General features: G+C 34.9%; 1 protein-coding gene across 11 annotated transcripts in view; it reads right to left on the reverse strand.

The window, feature by feature from the left end:
* The window catches only part of Trdn (triadin), a 379612-nt gene extending 352225 nt beyond the window's left edge, over positions 1–27387 (reverse strand). For 4 of the 11 annotated variants that reach the window (XM_076927915.1, XM_076927912.1, XM_076927909.1 and 1 more), the window contains exon 1: positions 26889–27385. In XM_076927915.1, the coding sequence (XP_076784030.1) occupies positions 26889–26910 (22 nt within the window). In that variant the 5' untranslated portion in view covers positions 26911–27385. Of the gene's footprint in view, positions 1–26888 lie in introns of all 11 variants that reach the window. The other 7 variants (XM_076927917.1, XM_076927913.1, XM_076927911.1 and 4 more) reach the window with 4 other exon arrangements.
* Positions 27388–27895: the final 508 nt, after the last annotated feature.

A 27895-nucleotide genomic window follows, 5' to 3' on the forward strand; every position in this document is an offset into this window, starting at 1 on the left:
TATAGTGTCATGTATTATTTCATAGATTTATGTTTGTTTAAGTAATGTTCATCATTTTAAGATTTCCTATTTCATTTGTTTGAAGACATTTCTTTGTATTGGGCAGTATACATACAATGTACATATCCACTTTTTCAGTCAGTGTTTAAAATTTTAATTTAATAAATTTATACATAAGGCATCACACACCTGGATAAGGTAAACATGCAAACACAAGTCCAGTGCTGAGCTCTACGCATCACAGTGAACTTCTATAGTAAAACTGACACTTTTGAAGACATGGCTCTGGTTCTTAATTAACGACTTTGTTGTGAGCTTATTTGTTCACCAATACAAAATAAAGAAAACTGTGACATGTTGAAACTAGAAAAATAATTAGCTCTCTGCCTTCCTTCACAATTAACATGTCCCTTTATCAACATCCCATTCTTACTTATCATCCGATTTTACCCTTTATCCTTTATGATTCTTTCTAAATGCCACCCTGCATCTACATGTACAGGTATTTACATGTGTAAATGTATATATTATAAGATAGGATATTTTATGAAAAAGATAACGTTATTTTTTCTCTATTCAGTCAATATTTTAATGCTTTGTTTTTATATTTAGTTCTTTAATTAACCCATAAATTACTGTTATGTGTTAAAAATTGGGGATTTGTTTTTTATATATTATGAAGTCAATGAATACTTATTAAATATTAATTTATCCTAATATAATACATTAAAGAATCAATACACTTTTGTGCTGTATTAAAGCAATAACAAATTATTTTATATTATCACTTTTATAATTGTATAATATTTTATAATATCACTTGCAAAAATCTATCTTTGACTAGCCATGGAAATTAATACTTTCTTTTTTATTTTATTATTATTATTTTCTATAGGGGATTGAACCTCATGCATGCCAGGCATTCTCTACCACTGAGCTATTCTGAATCCCTAAAATTTATACTTCTTTCAACTAATAAAGGTTATAATATTCTATAAATTATAGATTAAACATGCTACTATCTTTGCTTTTAGTAAATCTTCAAATATACCTATTAAGATAGAAATATTTATTTTTATGTCATACACAATCACTTTTTATGAATGATACATAGACCACACAGTAAATATAACTGCATTATATTATTCTTGAAGCCCTGGAGATTCTAGGCATCTCCATGTAGCATAACAGCTTCTTCAGCTTCTGCTGTTGCCTGAAATGAAAGTGTCTTAGAGGGTCTCTTACCATAGATTTTAAAATGTGGAAATTTTTTCAGAAATACCATTAAGGTGTTTTTAAAATTAACTGAATTTGCTTACAGTACTGCTGAATTATGGAAATTAAATTTTGATTCTGTTTCATACATTACCTTATAATTTATCTCTGCATCTGTTGAGATGCAGTCTTTAAACATTTTAAATATCAGTTAGGAAATATGAAGTAGACTTTGCTTATACACTATGAAAGATTTAGTATAGGAGCAACATTGCTGTGTGGACCCAAGCTAAAATAGGTTCGAAATGTGGAAATTTGCTTATGCAGAAACTCTGAAGGAACTAAAAAAACTAATAATTTGAATACTATGATCATATATATGCATATTTTCTGTATAAAGAAATTATATTACTAATAACACTTCTGGCCCTCAAGTTGTATAAATTATATTTACAGCCCTTGGCTCTGCTGTATAAATATATGATAGAGGCTCCTACAGGGCCAGCAATCTCTGGATTGTGTCAGAGTATACAAACATGATGGTCTTGTTTCAGCAAGACTTTTAAAAACAGATATATTCTTATTAGAATAGGATAAGTTATAAAATGATGCTTATTTGATATGTTCTATTATCTTCAGTTTTTATTTATAAATTGTAGAGATTTAAATTTAGAGACATTTAAACCCTATTTTTTGACTATTTTAAAGTTGCCCCATGGTTTTCCAGCTTACGGTTAAATGTATAAGTTCATTAGTAATACATTCAGGCTTATATTTTTATTCTTTAATATTTGAGATTGAAATATAATTGCATAATTTTTTCTTCCTCTGTCTTCTCTCCAAACCCTTCATTGTTCTCTTTCAAAATCATGGCCTCTTTTTTCATTCATTGATGTTACATACATATGTGTGTTCGTGTGAGTTTGTGTGTGTGTGTGGGGGGGGTAGTATTCCTAAAAATAACCTGATAAGTCTGTGTAATGTTACTTGCATATATATTTTGGGAGCTGATCTTCTGGTATTAAAAAACCAATTGATCTTTCAATATTCCTTAGTTGTCAAGGTCTCTACTTTAAATTAGCTTTGGGGCTAGACAGATGCTTCAGTGGTTTAGAGCACTGGTTGCTTTTCCAGACCACCTTGGATCAATTCCCAACACTCACACAGCAGCTCACAAGTGTCTGTAATTCATTTCCAGGAGATCTGACACCAGCTTGTAGCTTTTGTAAGCACCAGACATGCATTTAGTACAAAATACACAGGGAGGAAAACACTCATACACATAAAGATAGTGTTTATTACAAAAGGTAATGAGCGATGAAGACTAACTTTTATTAACTGAAAGTGAAGATAGTGAAGTTGATAAAGACAATTTAGCTAAATATAATACTAAAATGTACAGAGTGTCAGCATTTATGAACTTAAAATAAAGATAGCAGCAATTATTCATATAGATTTTGTAAGGATTAAATGAGCTAATACCTGGCAAGTTAATCGACACATTATGTATTCTCAGAATACTCTTGTTATTGTCATTCTTGATTTCCAGACATTTAATTAGTGTGAGATCTAGTTCACTCCTCTTCCAAAAAAAATCAAAATTAAATTTAAAAAAATTAAAAATTCATTTTCACTTTGGAAAAATATCCCCTCTTAATAATTTGCTTCATGGATCAAAAGGAGATTTATGTAAGAAAGAGTGCTAACATGCGCACACTGTTATCAGTACTACCTGTCAGTGAGAGATATCTACTGAGTGAGCATCACTTTGTGTTTGTCCACCAGAGCAGACGACAGCTTTGGCATGTGTGGTCCAACTACTTCCTGAACAGCAAGCTCTCAGTACTTTCTCCCATCTATTTTTCACAAAAGACTAATGTCTAATGATGCACGTGCAGGAATCCATCTTCCTTATTACAACTTACTTACCACGAAATGCGCAAACATGATTTTTGAAACACACAATTTTGAACAACTCTGATTTGCATCAGAAGAATCATAAGAGTAGCCAGCTTAGGGGAAATATAAAAAAGTGTTCTTTTCTTTCCCAGGAGACAGGAAAGAATATCTTTCTAGCCAAGTCAGGGTTCATTTTGCAGAGTCTTACTCCTCACTTAAGAAACAACAGAAAAGTCACACTCAGTCCTGAAACCAAACTATGACTCCCACAGCAATTAAGCAGACTGCTAGCAGCCAACAAGTTCATGTGTTAGGTCCTTATGATGAAATAAAATGTAAGGCTACATTGTAATTTCAAGCACTAATAAAAAATGACCAATAATCAGTGTATTAAACTCCTTCATGTGTATCATAGATAAACCCTCAATGGCCTATATTATAGATGTGTTATATTATCCAGCTTCATGAATAGGTCAGAAAGAAGAGAAAGAATTATTCATGTGGATGTATATGTTCCTTTTTACATGTATATAAGTACAGTGCGTATGTGTTACTGTGTACCAGGCACTGTACTGTGTGCTTCCCAATTTCTCTTACATTTAACCCGCAGTATTTCCTATAGAGCAATTATAGTTTCACATGATGAAATTGAGAACCATAGAGGATATATGAATTTTCAAGAGCCTGAAATATATGAGAACCAACAGGAAAAGGTAAATTCACCCACTTTTCCCTTTAACTGGAATCCTTTTTTAGGATCATTCCATTTAGGTTTGAATGTGAAATGTCTCCCACTGGCTCATGTGGTTGAATACTTAGACCCTAGGTGGCAGTACTAATCTGGAATGTTGGGAACTTTTGGAGTATGAGACCTCATCAAGAATAAAAAGGCTAGATGGATGGGCTTTGGGAACTCAAGTCCAGCCCCTCTTCTGCTCAACAGAAAACTCTACAGAAGAATTAGCCAGTGACCTTTTCTGTGTTGCCACAACTGCAACCCCCTCCTACCTACCACTATAAGTTCTACTACTGTAATCTATAAACTCTCAAATCCTGACAAAAATAAGTATTTCTTCCCTTGACTTTCTTTTGTCAGTGGTTCTGTGATGAGAAATGTAATCATTACACTGTGTATGTGCTATCATTACACATATACATAAATAATAGTCCTTATATAAAGTTCATAGATCTTATTCAACACTAAAATTCCTACTTTCCCATGCTCTGTGTGAGTGTATAATGTATCTCTGCATTAATTATAACACACACACACACACACACACACACACACACCCAACGTGACAAAGTATCCCTAAAGGTGCAATAGTAGCTCTCAAATATTGTAGTAACTGACAGGTGTCTAACTAGACTTAAGGGCCATTTAGCAGGAGAAAAAGCATTCATGTTACTGGAAACCTAGGCAATTATGCAGGACTAGTGAGGTCATAGGTCTTAGGGAAGAACCTTCTATTTATCAAATCTGCATAGCTTCTCATGTTCTACATGTTTATCCTCATACTTCCAGACAAGTCTAGAACCTAGCTACACAAAGAAGTTTCTCTTCCCAACAGATGCTGCTAAAAACCTCATCAAAATTTGAAGAGCAATTAACTGTGGGATGCAACAATAGATAAATCTACAACATTGACTCCTGTAATAATATCATGGAAAAGGAAACAAACAAACAAACAAAAAAAAACCTGTAGAAGTCAGAGCAACAGAAAATCTGCCATCTGCTGTGAGATAGACACGTCTCCTAAAACTGACAGTGAAGCTTCACCCACTCAACCTCAACAATTATCTGCCTAAACAAGGCCTGAACAAGAACATCACTAAAAGACATGCTAATGTGAAGGGGGGGAATCTCATATCATTCCTAGACAAAAAATTCAGGCAACAAAGGTATGCAAAGAGAGAAAGAATTAGTGGTCACCCACGGGAAGAGACCCTGACTTGGTTATCCAATACTAAGTGGTCAAATCTCAGATCAAGTGATTGCCACACTGAAAGGACTTAGCAGTTGGTATCTACAAATTTATGTAATAATAACAATTAAAGAGGCAAGGAGTTTGAGATTAGGCATGGCAGGAGTTGAAGGAATGAAAGGAAGTGGAATGATATGACATAATTATATTTTTACTTTAAATGTTGATAAAACCGGGAAGTAGTTGCACGCCTTTAATCCCAGCACTTAGAAGGCAGAGGCAGGCAGAATTCTGAGTTCGAGGCTAGCCTGGTCTACAGAGTGAGTTCCAGGACAGCCAGGACTACACAGAGAAACCCTGTCTTGAAAAACAAACAAACAAACAAACAAAAATGTTGATAAAAACAAGTACTCAAAAATAACTACATCACTTGATCAGAGAAAGAAAGAAAGGAAGGAAAGAAAGAAGGAAGGAAGGAAGGAAGGAAGGAAGGAAGGAAGGAAGGAAGGAAGGCTTATTGTTTATGGATGGAAAAAAAAAAACATAAAAAAGTTTCCACACAATTGGGAAGAAGTCCACAGTAGAAATCTTGAAATGAATGTATTTAGTAATTTGAAATTGCATCTGAAGAAAACAGTGGTTAGTAATAACTTGAAATAATTTCATAAATAGCTTAACTTTTACTTGTCCCCTTAACTGTGCAAGGTCTTTTTATACCCTAGAAATGATAGCTATTCTAAAGCTTTCCAGGTGCTACTTCAAATAATGTCTGCAATTGTCTGAGTATTGAATCTCTTACAATAAAGGAGCTGAAAAGAATGACCCCCAAAAGTGATATTGAAGTCATGGCAAGGTGCTATTGTAGTATTATCTTTCTTTGCAGAAGACTCTGCTTAGAATCAATGCCCTCTGGATCTATTCACTCTTATTCCACATACATCTATTTGCTCTGGATTAACTAAGCTACCAATGTGCTCTGCACATTACTAGCTGTTTCTATTAAAAGGGTAAGAAAATTTTCTTGTTCTGTTATCTGGAGAATATATTAAATGACAGTGCCAATCAACTAAACAACAATACAAAGGAACACTTTGACCTGAAAACAAGATTGGAATCATCTCCAAAGAACTACTTCTTTTTTTATTGGATATTTTATTTATTTACATTTCAGATGTCATCCCCTTTCTCCATTTCCTCTTCCTAGAACCCCCATCCCATCCCACCTCCTCCTTTTTGCTTTTATACCATTTTAATTACATGCATGTCTTAAGGTCAGTTCTAAGTTGAGTGTCTAGCAATATAATAGATGACTGTCAAGGAACAAACAAGACAATAAACACAAATAGTCCAAGAACAAGCAAGGCATTAAACACAATTATGTGAACATTCCTGTGATCACTATTTCTAAGGGCTTATCAGAATGACCAAAGTATCTGAGCCTACTTCCCTGTCCTAGCCCAAAGTCATTTTCATATCTGAAGCCTACTCCTTTGTTTTAGCCTAAGATTTAGATTCCTGCCTGAAATTACTTCTTTGAACTATTTCTAAACAAGTTCATGTCCTCCCTTGTTCTATTAACCATCTTCTTTCCCTACCTTTGATCAGTTGGCGACAAGGGAGGTTGAAGCATTAAGAACCCTTATTAAAGTAGGTTTTGACCCATACCCTGTCAGCAAAAAAAAACCTCCTGTGATATGTATACTACTATAAGTTAATAAACTGCTTATAATGTAGTCACATAACAATAGAAAGACAATACAGCACATTCTAAGCTAAACTAGCCTCACAAAGAGTCTGTTTACAGTAGATGTAGGTATATTCACTCAGAATTGGAAGGAAGAGTTAATTTATTGAACAGCTTACAACAGCTGAAATATAATGCAATAGGATTAAATGTGAATGAAAACTGAAAATTAAACATATATATGAGGTTTCACCATATATTACAAATTCTATAAGTGAAACTGCTAGTAATTTTAAAATAACCAAGACCAACTAAACTAGATAGAACAACAACAACAACAAAAAAAAACTATAGCCATAGATGTGGACCAGGAGAACAGTGAAACTACTAGATTTTGTTCAACTTCAATCAGAGTAACATGAAAATCTTTAGTAGTAGGTAAAAAAAAAATCAGATAATTTTGCATTATTCATTACATATAGTTACTGGTTATTTAAACAAAACTTGCAAAAATATGATTTTTTTCCAGCTCCAAATATTTAGTCAACATAAAACAAAGCAATTAATGTTTATATTTGCCTAATGTGTTTCAGTGAGTGCTAATAATTTAATTATATACTGTATGAACTATTATAATTTATTGTATGGAAGGATACTTCAAAAAGATATAAGCTAATATCGGTAAGTTACATTGAAAATATAGGGACCTGTAATTTTAAACTCTGCCTTATACAGTTTTACCTACCAAATATTCTTTATGTATAGAGATAACATTTAGTCAGGAACACAGTACAAGCACATATATTAGTGCACACCTATAATCCTATTACATGGCATGTACATCAAGAGTTACAAGCCCATCTCCAGCTGCATAGGAAGTTCCAAGCCAGCCTGAGTTCAGTCAACCTGTTTCAAAAAACAAAAGTGCCCACATGGACAAAATTAAGCATGACTTTCCCTCTAGTCAAAACCTACACCTTACCTGTTAGAAAACCTTGAAATAATATAGGTATATAACCTCAAAATATCAAATTCTCAAATTATTTGAAATTTGCGGGTAAGGGGATAATATGACTGAAAATGTAAGGAAAAGAGCTGGCAGAAAATTTTCTTTTTCTTTTTGGTTTGTCTCTTTCTATTGCTTTTAAAAAAAAACTTACAAATAATTGTGTCCTACTATTTTGATTCAAAAATAATGCAGGAAATTATGTTGAACATTAACAGAAGAGAGTTAGCTGAAGACATCTTAAACACAAATAGTGTTGTAAACAACACTATCTTTAGATTGACATATTTAGCCATGAGAAAGATACTCCTTGTTTTGACTTTTTTTTTTATAATTTAAGAATAGAAACAGTGAAAAAAAGAGACAAGAGTGCTTTCTAGATACGCAATTTATAATACTCAATAACTTTTGTATTTTAACATAAAATTGCTTGAAATGACTTTGAACCTATTCCAATTCTACTTTTTTATGGTTTCACTTATAGTGTCAGGTAATTTTCTTCTCACCATATAAATAAATTATTTACATATAATATAATGGTAAAATAAGATATATTGGATTTCATAAAAAATATCTATACTCAAAAATATATATCTATATTCAATATATATATATTGAATATATATCTATATTCAAAAATACATTTGTGATTTCAAATATTATACCAGATTTTCTATAAACAAACTCACATGTAAGTTTACACTAAAAACAGATCTTATTCCAATGCAAGTTACCTTAAAAATTCAGTAATTACTTGGTGAATAAATATATTTAAGGATATATTCAAACTAATATTTTCTATAATCATGAGTAAATATATTTAAGGATATATGAAAAAGTATTTATAGTTCTCTATTATCAGGCATGCAAAATGTATCATCCATCTTGAAAAATGAGACACAAACATAATACTTTTCCATGTTACTTAGTCATAAACATTATTAAGAAATTAATAACTCTGTTTTGATAAACACTCATTTAGTTAGCATTGCCTTGAAACTTGTAAGGTATCTCTGGAACGCTGCTGGACACACCAGCCAGGGAAACAGGTAGGTGATCTTCATCTCCTCTCATCCTCAAATTCCAATTTCCCAGTTTTTGTTGTTGTTGTTATTGTTTTGGTTTCGTTTCCTTTTTTTTTTTTTTTCCTTTTATTGGATATTTTCTTTATATTTCAAATGTTATCTCCCTTCCAGGTCTCCCTTCAGGAACACCCTGTCCCATCCTTCCTCCCCATGCCTCTCCACTACCCACCCACCCACCCACCCACCCACTCCCACCTTCCTGACCTGGCATTCCCCTACGCTGGGGCATAGAATCCCCTCGGGCCCAAGGGATGCTTCTCCCACTTACATTCAACAAAGCCATCCTTTCCCACATATGTGGCTGGAGCCATGGGTCCCTCCATGTGTACTCTTTTGTTGGTGGTCCAGTCCCCATGAACTCCGGGGGTCTGGCTGGTTGACACTGTTGCTCCCCACATGGTTTATCACCACCTTTAGAACAGACTAGCTGTTTTGGTTTCTCCTTTCTCTCTGCCTCCACTCTCAGGGACTAAGGAGATTCTCCCCTCCAGCCTTCCTTCATTACCCCATCCCTTTGTCTTAGCCTCCAACATACCAGGTACCCTCTCCCTGGAAACCCACTACTCATTTCAGCCCATTACAATTTCCAAGGCTGGTCCTCAGACCTGTATGTAGCAGACCCGCTGCAGGGACCTGTCCTCTTCTCTTCTTCCATTCCCTGGAGAATCCACACATTCTCAATGCAGACCCAGTTTTCATCCTTCTTAGGACCCTCTCATTCTTTCTAACTCATCTAGCCCATCCTCATTCTGTCCTGTCCCCAGTACCTAAAAACTAGTTCTACCAGGACCCCAACTGGCAACACATGGCAGAACTAGGAAACACTCCCTATCAGAAAACCCGATGCCAGTGCATGCTCCTAAGATCAAAAAAGGGCAACCGAAACTAAGGAACAGAGCACCCATCCCAAAACTCTAAAATCAGGCATTACCACATAGAATAAAATCACCCCAAATCCAGATGCCCAGAGGCCAATATAAAAATACAAACAATAACACCTAAGCAAAAAATCTCCACTAGAGACCAACAACCTACAGCAGGTCTTTAAAAGTACAATACACCTGAATCAAAATACGACGACCTCAAATAGTTTTCTGAATATGCTTTGAGACCAGAAAGAGGATATGAGTAAACCCATTAATGAAATCTAGGAAAACATACACAAAATTAGTGAATAAAATGAAGAAAGCAGTTCAGTATATGGAAGTAAAGATGAAATCATACAGAAAATTCAAACAGATAAAATGGGAGATAAAACATTTAAAAACTCAAAAATCCTCGTAGCTAAGCCTTAACTATAGGCTATAAGAAGTGGAAGAGAGAATCTTAGATATTGAAGAGAAGATAGAAGAAATGGATACCGGAGCCTAAGAAAATGTTAAATCTTTAAAAGTACTGAGGCACAAAACAGCCAGGAAATCTGGAACACCATGCAAAGACCAAATATAAGAATAATAGGGAAAGAGGAAGGAAAGGAATGGTATTCTAGAGTAAAAACAATACTACCAACCTCAGAGTTGAAAGTACTATTGTATTTTTAATGAGATGTTTTGAAAATTGTGTTTCATGTATGCTGGTCAAGGAATGTTTATCAGTATCACTCACTATCTCTTGTAGGATATTGAAATACATCCTTAAAAAAATTTTTTTAATGAACTAGGCATGGCACTGCACATCTTTATCCTGACACTTGAAAAGCAGGGACAGAAAAATTGAAGTAAATTCCAGGAAATCTTATTCTACATAAATTCTGCCAACAAAAGAAGAAAGAAATTTCAAAATTGAAAATGATATCAAATATTTTCTCTCCATGCATCCTATATACTGTTTTATTCAGAAATTCAATGTTTATTAAAATTAAATTTTATTTTTACATTTTGTTTTGTATGCCAACTATATGTTTATGAGTATGTGTGAGACATATATATGTTTGAATATATGTCTCACATATACTCATAAACATTTAACTAAGTAGATTTTATGTATATGTTATATGTATATGATTTATCATCATGTGTACTTATGCTCTACTTTTTATGGTTTTGAATTCTATAAAAGCTTTTAATATTCATCATCAAAACTCTAAGCATTCTGTCATAAACATCCGAAGTTTTTAAGTAAGCTTAGTGGAATTTTTGCTTTTCCTCAAATTTAACTTTATTTTTATTTAACTAGAACTTTTTCCTAACTTTTATGACATCAACAACTAAAACTAATCATGTATCCTGGATGCTAACCTTGTTATTTCTCTTTTTTAATTAGTCTTATTTGGAAGGTGTTTAAGCAGGAAGCTATGTTAAAAGTTGAAAATCTGTAGGAAGTTTATACAAGAATAATTTGGAAATCCTACAGGAAAGAATGTCTCTGAGTTTGAATATAAAAGACAGGCATATTTATTTTGGGTTGAACAACAAACAGAGTGATCACACATCCCTCACCTACCTCAAACAGATCACATTTTGCTGACATGACTGTGGGTTCCATGAAACTCATCTCTGACCTATTTTTTTTTTTAACTACAGCAGAGTCAGCTTTCAATTAATAGGCTGTTCTCAAAAGGAAAATGTACATAGATAGCTTCCTGCTATGTGGAAGCAGCAAGAGATGAAGAATACCTGCTTGAAAGGATAAAGTGTCCTGGAATGAGAACTAGGAGCCTTTTAGAGAAGTATAATTTATAATCTATTCTGTGTAACTTATTATAGAACAGGCTTCAGTTCGTAGTTTGGAAATGTTCATTAAATCGAATGGAATTCAGGCTAACTCTATGGAAATTTTGAAAAGAATAATAAGTATGTATAGGCTACAATCTGCCTTTTTAAAGTGTTCAAATATTTGTAGAGCCCATACACACATACATGTACACACATACACATGAACATGCACACATATACACCTTGAAGCAACAATTTCCACTAATTATTACCAAGCATTGTAAATTATGGGGTAATCCCATGTCTTCAAAGAAAAGTAAACATACATTTCTGCAGAACCACCCTAATTAGTGAAGACTTCATCATTGGCTACCCAGTGATGAACCTTGTGATCATGAAAAGGGTACTCCTTTTGAGTATCAGCTTTCTCAGCATGCTGACTGAAAGAGGCAAGGTACACAAAGCACATTTTTTCACTGACATATAGAATTCAAAACAACTGAATACCAAGAAGCAGAGAGAAGAATGGCAATAACACAGGCTGGTGGGCCATAAGAGGATAGGAAGGTGATGGGCAGGAACTTGCAAATCTCCCAGGGATGTTAGGAAACGTTCTCTCATTTTGAGGTCGATTTCACAGCATAAGGATGATACTTAATAATATAGTATTGCATACTTCAAAAATTGCTGAGAGTAAGTGGAATTTAAAATATTTATATAAATAATTGATGTGATGGGCGTGTTTATAAACTTGATTCAATCACAGAATTATCTATTTCGTCTACATTAAATAATTTTGTTGATTACACTAAAATTTTGTAACATTATATTTTATATTATATTTGATTGCAAATTATTGACACAAGAATAAAAATATATATTCATAAAAATATTTTATGGAAAGAAAATTGGCGATTTGGGTTTTCATCTGTGCCTGGAAGCTGACCCTGTGCCACAGCTCTCTGCACCCCAATCCCATACTGAGAAAACTTGTCCCCCAAGAGTGTTGACACACCCAAGTTCATAGGTGAGATCCCAGCTATGGCTCCAATACCTGGTCCGAGTGGGTCCTGCTCAGGGCCCAGTGGACTTAGAAACCTCACCACAGCCAGGGACACTTTCATTCCAGTTTCCATCTATATCCCGGAGCTGACCCTGTGCTACAGCCCTCTGAACTCTAATCCCATACAGAGGAAGCTTGACTCCCAGGAGTGCTGACACCCAGGCTATCAGGCTCATAGGAGGAACAGGCTCCAGTCAGAGACAGCAAAGCCAGCTAACACCAGAGTTAACCAGATGGCTAGAGGCAAGCTTAAAAACATAAGCAACAGAAACCAAGGCTGCTTGGCATCATCAAAACCCAGTTCTCCCACCACAGCAAGCCCTGGATACCCACACACCTGAAAAGCAAGAATCTGATGTAAAATCACATCTCATGATGATGATAGAGGACTTTAAGAAGGACATAAATAACTCCCTTAAAGAAATACAGAAGAACACAGGTAGACAGGTTGAAGCCCTTAAAGAGAAAACACATAAATCTCTTAAAGAAATACAGGAAAACAACCAAACAGGTAAAGAAATTGAACAAAACCATCTAAGATCTAAACATGGAAATAGAATCAATAAAGAAATCACAAAGGGAGACAAACCTGGAGACAGAAAATCTAGGAAAGAGATCAGGAGTCATAGATGCAAGCATTACCAACAGAATACAAGACATAGAAGTGAGAATCTCAGGTATAAAAGATACTATAGAAAGATTGACAGCAGTCAAAAAATGCAAAATGCAAAAAACTCCTAACCCAAAACACTCAGAAAATCCAGAACACAATGAGAAGACCAAACGTAAGGATAATAGGTATAGATGAGAGTGAAGATTTCCAACTCAAAGTGCCAGTAAACATCTTCAATAAAATTATAAAAGAAAACTTTCCTAACCTAAAGAGATGCTCATAAACAACAAGAAGCCTACAAAATGTCAAATAGATTGGACCAGAAAAAAAAATCTCCCAACACTTAATAATCAAAACACCAAGTGCACAGAACAAAAACTAATATTAAAAGTTGTAAGGCAAAAAGTTCAAGTAACATATAAAGGCAGACCTATCAGAATTACACCAGACTTCTCACCAGAGACTATAAAAGCCAGAAGATGCTGGACTGATATCATACAGACCCTAAGAGAACACAAATGCCAGCCCAGACTATTATACCCAGCAAAACTCTCAATTACCATAGATGGAGAAACAAAGATATTGCATGACAAAAGCAAATTTAAACAGTATCTTTGCACAAGTCTAGCCCTACAACTGAAAATAGATGGAAAATTCCCACACAAGGAGGGAAACTACAGCCAATAAAAAGCAAGAAATTAATCTTCTTACAATAAAACTAAAAGAAGAGAGTCATACAAACATAATTTCACCTCTAACAACAAAAATAAGAGGAAGTAATAATCATTGGTTCCTAATATCTCTCAACATCAATACACTCAGTTCCCCAATTTAAAAAAAAAAAAAAAAGAAAAGAAAACGTGGACTAACAGACTGGATACATAACAAGAATTGAGCACTTTTCTGCATACAGAAAACTTACCTGAGTGACAAAGAAAGACACTACCTCAGAGTAAAAAGCTGGAAAAAAAATGTTTCCAAGCAAATGGTCCTAAGAAACAAGCTGGAGTAGGCATTCTAATATTGAATAAAATGGACTTTCAACCAAAAGTTATCAAAAAAAAAAAAAAAAAAAAAAAGATGAGTAAGGACATTGCATGTTCATCAAAGAGAAAATCTACTGAGATGAACTCTCAATTCTGAACATCTATGCTCCAAATACAAGGGCACTCACATTTGTAAAAGAAACTTTACTAAAGCTCAAAGCACACATTGCTACTCATACAATAATAATGGGAGACTCCAACACCCCACTCTTACCAATGGACAGATCATGGAAACAGAAACTGAACAGAGACACAGTGAAACTAACAGAAGTTATGAAGCAAGTGGACTTAACAGATACCTATAAAACATTTCACCCTAAAACAAAAGAATATGCCTTCTTCTTAGCACCTCCTGGTACATTCTCAAAATTGATCATAATGAGACACAAAATAGGCCTCCACAGATACAAGAAGATTGAAATAACCCAATGCATCCTATCAGATCACCATGCACTAAAGCTGTTCTTCAATAACAAAAGCAACAGAAATCCCAACAAACTGATTGAAACCAAACAATTCTCTACTCAAAAATAATTTAGTTAGAGAAGAAATAAAGAAATAAAAAACATTTTAGAACAAAAATGAAGGTGCCATATACCAAAGCTTATGGGACACTTTCACAAGCAGTGCTTAGAGGAAAACTCATAGCTCTGAGTGCCCCCATAAAGTAACTGGCAAAAGCATACACTAACTAGCATCTTAACAGTACATCTGAAATCTCTAGACCAGAAAGAAGCAAATATACCTAAGAGTAGTAGATCACAGTAAATAATCAATCTCAGGGTTGAAATCAACCAAGAAAAAACAAAGAGAACTATACAAAGAATCAATAAATTCAGGAGCTGGGTCTTTGAGAAAATCAACAGGGTAGATAAACCATTAGCCAGACTAACCAGAGAGCACATAAACAGTATCCAAATCAACAAAATCAGAAAGAAAAAGGGAGAGATAACAACAGAAACTAAAAAAATTCAGAAAATCATCAGATAGAGGAGAAGTGCAGAGGGTCAGGAAATTGAAAGGAGGTGTGTAGCACTGGGAGATGGGGTTCTTGGTGGTAGCCACTAGAAAGTCCCAGATGCCAAGGAAGCAAGAGGTTCCCAGGACCCAACGGGGATGACATTAGTTGAAATACCTAACAAAGAGCAGATAGAACTTGTAGAGACCATATCCAGAGGTTAGGCATGAACCCCGGTTGAGGAATGGGGCCACCAACTCAACTCAAAAATATTAACACAGAATTGCTCCTGTCTAAAGGAAATGCAAGGACAAAGAGTGGAGCCGAGACTGAAGGAAAGGCCATCCAGAGTCTGCCCCAGCCATCTCCAGATCCCAAACCCAGACACCATTGCTGATGCCAAGAAGCACTTGCCGATAGGAGCCTGGTATAGCTGTCCCATGAGAGGATCTGCCAGAGCCTAATTGATAAAGATGGGGATGTTCAAAGCCAGCCATCAGACTGAGCACAGGGACCTCAATGGAGGAGTTGGGGGAAGAACTGAAGGAGCTGAAGGGGTTTGCAACCCCATAGGAAGAACAACAGTATCAACCAACCAGACCCCTGAGAGCTCCCAGGGACTAAACTACGAACCAAATAGTACACATGGATGGAGCCATGGTTCCAGCTGCATATGTAGCAGAGGATGGCCTTATATAGCATTATTGGAATGGGAGGCTCTTGGTCCTGTGGAGGCTTGATGCCCTAATGTAGAGGAATGCTAGGGTAGTGAGGCAGGAGTGGGTTGAGTGGGTGGGGAAGCATCCCCATAGAAGGAGGGGCAGGGGGATGGGATAGGAACATTGCAGAGGGGAAACTGGGAAGGGGGATAACATTTGAAATGTAAATAAATAAAATAACCAACAAAAAGGGAACCAAAAAAAGAAAGAAAATTGGCAATTCATCTATCATGTTAATGTGCCTCTGCTAAAACCTTATATCAGGATAGGTTTACGTGAACCAAATATAAATAGGATATTAGTTTCTTATTGCTACTTAAATTTCTGAAGGCCACAGAGATATGTTTCTATAGTTTCTCATTCCCCTTTGTTCCTGTTCTCTTCAGTTATCTTCAAAGCCTTTGGTGGCTAGATGAGTCATGACATTAGATCTTCTGTAAGGGAAGATGATCCACTGTAGCAGATTCCTGTTTTAGACTGGGTTCACCCACGTAATGAAGGATGATCTTCTAACCTCATCCGCACAATGCCTTATGCCAACTGAAGCAAAATATCTCAATGTTCTGGCAATTTGGTTAAAGATATTTTAGGAAGCAGTTATTCGATATACCATAACTAGTATTTCTAAAAGTCTCCATTAATAGGCGAATCAAACGCTATTCTATGTAAAGTTATATGTAAAAGTACTTAGAGAAACAAAAAGTCTAAAATCAATAACCCATACACATGATGCATTTTAAACATCTTAAACAAAAAAAATGATCTTTTTATATTTACAGAAATGTATTGATCAGAGCAATTAGATCTCTGCCCTTTCTTCTTCTCATGTTAGTTCTTATATTCAGTTGTGTAACTCTAGCAATGAGACCAATGCTTTTATAATAGTTGAGATTCCTTAAAAAAAAATTTTGTGCATAAAGGCATGAATGTGGTGATAGAGGGGAACAAATATGGTGTAGTTTCTAGCATCACATTGAACCTGCCTCAAACAGTTTTACAAATAAGTTACTATTAGTGTTGGGTGACAGAGAATTATGGATTGAATTTTTATAGTAGTACACATGATAAACTAGAGACTAGAAGGTGCTTACATAACGCACTAGTTGTCTGTCATCAGCTGGGAGCTGGATGATTATCTTTCTAAAAGACTCGTTCACATGGCTAGAAAGTTGGTTCTGGCTGTTGGCTCAGTAGGGTGCATGGTCCAAAGTTCTGGTATTTTCACATAGGCTTCTTTAGAAGTTACTTGACCTTAGAAGGCATTGTTTCAGAAGCCAATACTCTAGGAAATAGACATGGGTTACATTTTTACATTCTTTAGAGTGTAGACTTGAAATTAACTTCACTCTAATTTGCTTTTGGAAGTTGTCACACAGATCTGCCCAAATTCCTGAGGAGGGAAAGTACATCTTTCAATACAGAAGAGAAAATGCCATTTTGCGAAAGATGGAGAATATGAAGTGGAAAATTTTGCCACAGCCGTTTTTGAAAAATACAGTGTCATATACAGAAGTCCAAATATGCTTTTATAGACATTTAAACTAGACCAGGAGAAATATAAATTGGGGGGAAATAAATGAGTGCCAAAATGTAATCTAAACAATAAATAGTCCAGTATAGAACTCTGGGACAGAAATGGAAGAGCTGATTTGAGAAATCTAATGAGACTCGGTGTTTATGTATTGAACTCTTGGGTTTATGTTCCTTCCTCTCTTCTAAAACAAAAGTTCTTACCTTTTCATTTGTATTACCTCATATTGGTTATCTTCAGAATCCCATTGTTCACGAAAAAAAAAAAAAAGAATCATTACTGTAGGTAGTAATAAACCCATGGTGAAATTTTCTATTCATGTTGTAGGTAAATTTTAACCCTTTTTACTATAAGCAATTTACTGAAAATATTATTCCTTTTTCTTATCAATAGGAATTTGTTTCAGAAGTACACTCTACCCAGCCACCCAGTATATAGCAAACGTGACGAAGCTCGGGGCCCTTATATGTGTGAGCATAATGTTTGCATTCAGCATGCAAACATTATTCATATAATTCATTAATCTATAAGTTACTTATAATACCTAATGAAATGTAAATACTATGTGCATTGTTATTTTAAAGTCAGTGATGAGAAGACAAATAGTTTATGTATATTCAAGACAAATGTAGTTATTATTGAAATATCTTCCGATTGTGTTTGGCTTTATCCATGTACCAGGAAGCAATTGATTCATTGTCAAATAAACTTACTTTTGTACTAAGTCTCCAGCTCCTGTAGTTTCTGCTGATGCTACTGTCCTGGGGGTTATGCTTTGTGAATCTCTAATCAAGATTACATATTATTTGTAATTTTCTAGTGTTGCTCTAACCATAAGTTGTATAATCATTTTTACAATTGCATCCAAATTGAACACCTACCCACCCCCAAAGCTCTTATACTTACTAACATCACTTTTTTCACTAACAGCCTTAATTTTTCTTTAGTTTTAAAATCATTAAAATTATTACTATCTCTTTCATGTCTCCCTTCCTCGGTGAGGCAGAGATAAATATTTTACCTGAAAAAGACATCGTTTAACACAGAAACAGGATGGTTCTTTTGGAACTTAAAGCCAACAAAATGAACAGAGAAAGGGTTACATGACTCCTCTGAAGTTGGCAACTGGAAGAAGAGCAGTGGTCGAAACTGAGTAACTGTTGTCTGGCTATGAATGAGGGTCACATTATATTTGAAGGTCACATATAATAAGTACCTCTGAAGTCTAGTTAAAATTGGGGAGTAGATAAAGAAACAAAATATGAAAGTGGCTACAGTCACCAGCTAGGAAGGGTGACATATGCAAAAGCCAAGAGAGTGAGAGTTTTCATTCTCAGACAGGTGTGTTCTAAGAGCAACTGGAAGGGCCTGGGAGTAGGGATTGTTTCATTACTGCTGGTAGCCCAGCTTTAAGTAAAATGCTTGTCAGCAATTAACATGGCTGCCAGTAAATGTTGAATGATCTGGATCTAGTTTTATGCCTTCTGTGTGGCAATGGTTGAGTTGCTGCATACAGAGCCTCTGTGAGGAGTCATTATTATAAAAATTAATTCTTCATCTCTGAGTTCTTTGTAGTATATTGCTCTCTCCATGTTCCTCCGTAGACCCATTTTTGTATATACAGTACGACTAGGTTAAGTTTTTTCTGACAATTCATTGGGGCATTTCTAGTAGATAGCACCAAAATCACCCTTCCCAAAGTTTTTCAATGAGATTTAAATGGTAGTACATAGGCTTCATTTGAGTGTGCAAAGTGACAATTTTTTCCCTCTACTGAGGGAATTTTTTTCCACTTCTTTATCATAGGACAAAGCATCGTGAAAGAAATATATATTGATGAAAGAATTATAATAAATAAAAGAAAAGACTGAGTATATCAGCATTGTTCATCAAGAGAGCTACTTCCACCTAAAAAGAAAGTTCAATGGATAGATTGTGAATTTTATCAGCAAGAAGAAGGACACTAACTATAACTGCACACAAAGTACATGACTCTTAATACCAGCATTGAGTTAACAGTGGGTTAAAGAAACAGAACCTGGATTCATAAGTGGCTCCGAGGTGAGAGTGTGGTCAGACACCTAAAAATACATTTTCAGACATGCTAGAAATAGTTTCTTGAGAGAGCTACTAGCTATGTGCATGTCAACCTCAATACTGCTTACTGATATATATATATATATATATATATATATATATATATATATATATGTATGTATCAATTTGATTAATTAAAGGGAGTGCCTATATCTTTTACAAATGTTTTAAAATAGAGTTTTGAATATTTTCACCATACAGAAAGAATAAACAATGATATTAAATAATTAATGATTTAAATAATTAAAAATATATATGTTTTAATTGATTTAAATAAGTTATATATGTATTTAAATAGTTCCTTGTATACAATTAATATGAGTATTATTTGTTGTACATCATTTTAAAACACATTTATTTTAAATTAAGAAATAAATAAAGCTATACTAATATTTATTTCAGCTCTGAACTTATAAGTGCTTTTTTACCTTCAATATTTTTATATAGATGTGAATGAAAAAAGTGAATTATCTTTTATTTTATAATGAAGATTCAACACACGATCTAGCCAAAGCTCACAGAAAAATAGTTTCCCATGTTATTCTCTAAGAAAGCACTGCAGTTACTGAGAAGAATTCAAGAGACAAAGAAAGAACAAAGACGAAAAGAAATCCTCCAAATATATTAGTCTATGTACACAGATCTAATGTGCAGAAGTTCTAGAAATGTGTGCAGATGTGTTCCTATCTGCATTTGGTCATTTTATAGAATTCACAGTGTGTATAGCTGAAACTAGAAATGAAAAAAATACTTTGGCAATGCCCAAGAAAACAAAGGTTACCCTAGTTTGACAGTAGTATAATAATAATGCTTGACTAATTACTAATTTTAGGCAGACTAAAAAAGTTGTTTTGAAGTAAGTGATACCTGCTAAGGATGCTTATGACACTATTTGCCAAAGGTTGTCAGCTTTTTGTTTTTAAACAGTACTGAGCTGAATTATATGGTTCTAGTATATAATTATATACTATATATTTATAGTATATAGTATATATATAGTATATAACCCAGGCCTAATGTTCCGGAATTCTTCTACATAGTCAGCAGCAGCATTCCCAAATAGTAAGAGACAGACTGCTGGGCATTTAAAATAGTAACTCTCTCATAACCTGCATCAACTTATGTGGTTCTTATGTGAATGGCCCTAATGAAGTACAAAAGAGGATGTTAGTCTCTGAAGACTTCACAGAAGACATATATATATAAGAAACTCCATGTTTATCAACATAAATCACAATATATCCCTGGGTTTTCACAATAGGCATGTCTTTATCTAGCCCTTAGAAGTAATGTAAAACCAAAAAAAAAAAAAAAAAAGGTATATTTTTTCAAACTTTTCTTTGGAAAAATAATGAGTGTGACAGGTCAAGACTTTCTAATGATAAACCCACAGATGCATACATGTATCAGCAATCGCCGCAAGAAATGTTTTCACCCTTGAGTACCAGTGCATTTTGATCTCTAACACGATGTTACCTAATGCTTCAGTTTCTCTGTGTTTTTACTGCACGTTTCTTATTGTGGTTATATTTCAAAGATGAAGGAAATACCAAACCTCCTCTAGACAGTCATATAGAGTTGAACAAGTTACAATATAAGGAGACTGTGTTCAAAAAAGGTAATCCTCAACTGTGTTGGTTAGCTTCTGCAAAACTGTAGCAGGTAATCCTGCAAACAGCCTTCTTTCTGTTTACCCAGCACAGCTGTTTCTTCCTATAGCTCTCTTCAAATTATGCTAGCACCTCTCAAGTCATTAGCTCAAGGGCACAGAAAGTAAGCCATCACTTTTTGCTGATTTTTTTTTTTTTTTTCTTGAGGGGAAAAATGTGCCATTCTCTTTAGCTTGTGAATCTCGTTGCCTGTATTTCTTTAACGTTAACATTTTTGTTTATTACTCATCACTATGAAGTTTCCAATAACAAATCAAGGAAGACAAATCATTTATATTTTTTGTCAGCTTTATTCTTTGCATTTTAACATAAATTTACATGAAATACTTAAGAAAATTTTTATTCTATCACAAATAATTTTCTAATCTTTGAAACAGATGTCTGTATTTGTATAGTAGCTTTGATGTTGCTAATATTATAGCTATATAACATTCCCAACATTCCAATCCTTTGGAATGACCTAAAAACAATCTTTTGTATCAACATGGGAAAAATTAAGGTTGGCGTTTTATAGTTGAGAAGTTTGATCCAAGTTTCCTGAAAGCTATGAGCAACTATACTTATCTCCATCCTATGTTCTTCTAAATAGATATTTTAAAACAGTGGTTCTCAATTTGTGAATTGTGAACTCCTTTGGATTGAAAGTCCCGTTCACAGGGGTTGCCTAAAAGCATCAGAAAACACAGACATTTATATTATATTCATAACCATAGTAAAATTACAGTTATGAAGTAGCAACAAAATAATTTTATGATTTGGGGTCACTGGAACATGAGGAACTCTATTAAAGACTTGCATCATTAGGAAAGCTGAAAACCACTGTTTAAAAGAATTTTTATGAAGTAAAATTCATGATGAAGTTTTTGACTGGTTATTCATTATCCTAAACCTGTAACAGAATGTTTTATGACAGATGTTCTTCCTTCAGTTGCAAATGAAATTTTTTTCCTCTAGCTGTACTATAAAACTCATAACCAAAATATTAATAAAATATATCAATGCAGCAGCACTAAATGAATTATCCTAGAATATCAATGATCTGGAGATGGAATTATTTCTTTTCCATTTTCTTTTATTTTTATCTGTATCCTTTCAATTAAGAACATCAAGTTTTAACTAAGACTTTTCTCTTTTGTGGCAGTCACTGACCCTCGTCCATGCACTTTGGTTTTATACTGCATTTTGGATTCTTCTGACCATCAGGATGGAAAAAATTAAGTTATATAGCTGTATATATTGATTCTCAAGATTGGCAGCTCACCAAACTGTAGTCATTTACAGATGATGTAATGTGCTCTTGTTTCCCCAGACAATCGTGTGTGTTAAAGAAAAGTCCTGGTTGAAAGTATAAGCCATAATGATGAATGCCAACATGCAACTTTGTATTTGACTCTTCAATTCAGATTATATTATATGTCTAACCTCAAACAAAATGTTCTCCCACTGACAAGATGGTTTTATTTTAAAAGACAGTAATAAAATTTTCTGGGACACCTTGTCAAAAATACATTGTCTCTAAATATATTTACAACATTAGTAAACCCTCAACATTAGTAAAGTGAAGATTTTTCCCCTTTCCTTAGATTTTCTCCATTTAGAATTAACAAATGTCAGAGAAGGGAGATGTTAGGAGGAAGCACCAAAGACAAAGCTTTTCAAGATGGAGTCTAGCCTCATGCTTCTGAATAAATGCAGTTTTATCCTGCAAAGTGTGGAGTGCCAGATGCAAATTGCCATTGTCCACATGAATTAAAAGATTATATCCTCACCTGCAACAGATAATGAGTTAGTATTTACTAGTCATGGTATTTAGTCTCTGTGTATAAATGTAATACTTAATGTATGTTGTGGCATGGGCTGTGCAGTTTATGAGGAAACAGCTCATTTATATACCAAAGCATCGATAAAAACTGTTAGTTCTGTGTCTCTGGCATCCTGACTTCAGCCAAAGCAGGCAGCAGAGAAAAATTACCTTAACTTTAATAGATCCTCCATATTCTGTCGTAACATACTGACATTCACATTTTCCCTTATGGGGTATTGTTTGGAACTACAAATAGCATCCACATTATCCACTTATAATTTATCCTGTATCTCCAAATAATAATAGTTTAAAATCATATCCTGATGTGGTTCTCAGTTGGCACAGAAGAGCAGATCCCTAAGTCTCACCAGGAAGCTAGGTCATCAAATAATCAATACACCCATTGCAAGTTTTCTTTTTCAAGATTGCCTGATTCATAGTCCACCAATGAGGCACATAGGGATAGATTGGCCCTTGTTTTAATGCAGTCTTCTCCTTAGTATCTCTTTCTATTGGTTTGTACTATGATGGTTCTTATAGCCTCAATTACAAATTTTCCTCATTTGTCTACTTATCTACTTATTGAGGTTGATCTATTTTCTTTCTCTTCTTTCTTCTTCTCAATTGTCTTGTTTTTAAATCCCTCTCTTCTAGGGAGGGTGGACAGTAATGGAGGTAACAACTGGACTGTAAAAAAAAGTAATAAAAATGAAAAAAAAAAGTCAATTCTAGCTATTGTTTTTTGTCTGTCAGTTGATTGGGTTTGTCAAACAATGCTTTATGCTTTGATATTTCTTTCTTCTGCCTTTAAGTACAGGATGAGAGAAATAAGAAATGAGGAGAGTCATATTTAAATCTTCTGATCTGATCTGAGCACTGGTTGGTTCTGCTATGGTCTGAGCCTAATCTCAGCTACTCAATGTAGCAGGTAGCTAGTTTAGATATCCAAGAGGTACCCAATATCAAACTAACTCTGCATCTCACAAAATGAAAAAACAGATTCAGGTTCACTGTCTTCAGATATGAACTGAAGCTGTATCAGTCCTTGCATATTTCTTAACCTTCCTAAACCTTAGTTTCATACTTTATAAATAGCAATAAAACAGTGTAAATCTGATATCTTAATTCTCTAGAACATATATTGACTGGTTGTTATCATTACCATCTTTATCATGGCTAGAATAAAAGGTGTTGTTTCCCTAAAATCCTTTGGGGCTCAACTTTGATTTCTGTTTCACCTAATACTCTGAGCCTGGAATACTCTTTATATGGAACATGTTCCCCCACCCCCACCCCATTGGATGAATTATTGTAGGGCCATGAAAGGGGTCTTGGTTTGGTTGAAGCACTGGCTGGAAAGCCTAAAGACCCAACATGTGTCCATTGCCTGTAAGGGACGGGCATCTATTCTGCTGTGCTCCCAGAATCCAGGCTCCTAACTCCATTGACCTGCATTGTTCAATCACATTCAGGACAATGCAGCCCCACCCAAAGAGCACAGGTAGAGGGCATGACTACAGGCCTCAGGCCCTAGAGAGATTTACATATTAATGAGATACCTGAAGGCCAGAGGGTGGGGCCAATTAAGCATTCTTCCCCAGCCCCTCCCCCCTCTCTCCCTCCTTATTTAACTCAGTTCTGCCCTGAGTTTCATGGGGGTGCACATCCAGATTCAACCATCATCTGTCGTGCCAATAAAGCCATTTTTGGGAACCCATGGACTTTCTCATATCATTGGGGCTTCACTGTGAGGAACCATGGAGAAGGCCTTTAATGAGCCCCTGTAGCCGTAGCCACCGTGCCTAACTTTCCACCTGGAGGAACTTTCAGTGTTCCCAGCCACCTCACCTACAATTTATCCAACTTGAAATATCAATAGAAAAATATATGTGAAAGAGTCAGAAAGTTTGGTAATTGTGGCATGCATTAGAGGTAGATGAAAGAAAAGGCAACTCAAGGCTGAAAGAACAATGAGAAACAAGTCCTTTACAAAACAATGAAAGGCAAAAAAGAAAGAAAGAAAAAAGGTTATTATAAATAAGAAACAAAGAGTGAGAATCACAGGATAAAATAAAAAGTATAAAATCCTTTGGGAAACTGAGGAGATTGACTAAGCACAAACAAGACAAATTCATTGAACTGGCAATCTAGTTTCTTCTGACAAATAAACAGATCATTGCAGAGAAGGAATAAGTACAACACTCATGTTCACATGGTAGAAACCCTACCAACTGCAAAGACCAGACCATGGGAAATGATTATTATCTAGAAAATTATATGCTGTGCTCACATAGACAATTTAGAGTTACTTAGTTGCTTTTTATGGATCCTACCAAAGAGACTTCACAATGTCTTCCAACTTCCTATGAGTACAAATCATTCTATTTCAAAACAACAATCCTTTAATAAAACGTGCTATGGATCAAGTGCAAATGCATATAGAGCATGCACTGTAATCAAGAAGCACAATAGGCAAGCAATGTCTGAAATTAGCAGCAGTCTGAGTTCAGTTCAGAGCATAGGCTGGCAGAAATGCACAGAAGTTTTTTAACCTCGTACAGGAATAATCAAGACATATTTATAGACAGATATTTTCAAGGCTAATATAAGGGGCCACACAACACAGAATGGCCAAGGAATAAAAAAAAATACTATTTATATTAAGTTAGCAAATTCTGAACTAAAACTCACAAACAGTAAATTTTATATTCTCTAAAGGAAAACAGAAAACACAGGCTGGCTTCAAGGGGCTGACATCCAATCTTGACTACAATTTGGTAATAGGCAAGTCATGGAATATCTAAGTAACAGATTTTTTGTGTGTGAAATAGAGATTAAAATGCTATTTAGTGGAATGGTTTGAGGTCTCACAAAGGAAATGTGCATATAATTCTAAACAAAATGCCTAATAAAGGAAATCTCTAATTATTGTTATTACTTTGTGGTGACAGACTATCTCTGTAACAAACACAAGCAAGGCATTTTTTTCTCCCACAGATATTCCCTAAATCTGCATAGAAAATTATTTTCTGTATATATATTCTACCCACAAAAAAAAAAAAGACAAAATTCATAGATTTCTATTTTACAGTCTGGTTAAAAACAAAATGTCATTTAACTTGGAAATTGTCAAAAGGACTGCTTGCTTTATGTTCTTATCACTGTCAAAGAGAATGTTAGGTCCACCTCCCATAGTTTTACCTAAAATGAGCTTGTATTATTTTTAAAGGATTACTTCATGAGTAAGAAGGGTGTATGTGTATTTATTATGAGTTTAAATAGAAGATATTTGTTAGTATAAATATAAAACTCACTACTTATAGAGAAAAAAATGAGTTCATGAAATAACTAGATTTCTAAGAGTTAAATGCTTTGTATTTAAAGTTAGAGTGCTCTGACTTTCTGAAATTTCTAACTTTTTGATTGAGCATATATCAATAATAAAATGACTATGATTCTTCAGGGCACTTCTATCTGAGATGCATACGAGCAAGCTGTATATCCTAGCTGGAACGGAAAGATATTTAAGAATTCACATTTTAAATACTATAAAGATAAGGTGCTCTAGATCATATTTCTAAACTGATACATCACACATAATATTTTGATTTTTCCCATCTCCATCCTCACATGTCTTATAATTTTCGCTTAATAAGAAGTCAGCCACCATGTCCTCAGCTATTTATAGAGGCCAGGTGATAAAGGAGAGATCAGTGGGCCCTCTAGCATAGCAGAGAACACTCCCCACGTGCAAAATTCCAAAGAAATCTCTCCTTGTTCCCCCAAACACACATATCTGGCAACCTCTCAGCTCCCAATTTCATTTTGCAGATCCCGTGTAGACTCACAGAACAAAATAACTAGAAGCCTGTAGAACTCTGTGGCTGTTGATTTACATAATCTCCCCAAGCAACAGTACCTTCAGCGGTGATCTCAGTCATGGTGGGTGCAGAAATCAATCAGGTGAAAAGTTCCAGTCAAGTGGCACTTTGCAGAATCAAGTAGGATTAAAAAAAAAAAAAAAAAACTCTGGTAGAGGGTTAATGAAAGGGCTCTTCCTTTTCCTGGCTGTTTCGGCTGGTTTTTGTGGTCTTGTTGAACTTTGCCTCTTCTCTGCAGAGTTCTCCCCTGGAAACAACCTAAGCCCTTTCCAAGCAGTACTTGTGGATCAGCTAAAAGTATCAGCTTCAAACAAAAATAGCCTCATCTCCCTAGGAGTCTTCAGCACTTTTTTTTTCCACTCTGGAGGAACACACACACACACACACACACACACACACACAACTCTCAAGCCCTAAAGATACAGGCAAAAATAAGTAAATAAATAAATAAGAGCAAATAAAAGAGAAAAAACAAAGCCAGAGTATCTAGAAAGTACTGTCTAAGCCCCCCACAGTGTCTCTGAGATAATTACAGACTGGGGGTCGGTGTCAGAAAACATGAAATAGAGTGTTGAAAGTAATCTTACCCGAGATAGCTCAGATTTATTCTTAGTGCCTCTAATACCCAGAACATTCCTCTCTCCCTTATTTGGCTAGGGGAGGGTCATGTAACGTCTACCACAGGCAGAGAGGAGGACAGTCATCAGTAATTTTCTGTGTTGGTTTTTTTTATAGCTCTAAATCCTCTAGGCAAGTCACTTATATAGAGCTACAGTCAGAACTGAAATTAGCTAACTCCTGGCCATTCTTCTAAGCTAATCATGTTGTAAAAAAATTAATATTAGTTAATAAGAAGCATGTAATGTGACCTTAAAACAAAACCTTAGACGCATGCCAGTTCAGGGTTTTATTCCAACACTTTATTGAAAACAAAGTATCTGAATTCATCTCAACAGTGAAAGAATGGGAAGGTCAAATACAGTTTAGAAATCCACTGCTCACATTTTAGAAAGGGATTTCACCATTTCCCTTTCTGAACTTGAAA

This window comes from Arvicanthis niloticus, chromosome 30, assembly GCF_011762505.2.
Source record: "Arvicanthis niloticus isolate mArvNil1 chromosome 30, mArvNil1.pat.X, whole genome shotgun sequence".
NCBI lineage: Eukaryota > Metazoa > Chordata > Mammalia > Rodentia > Muridae > Arvicanthis > Arvicanthis niloticus.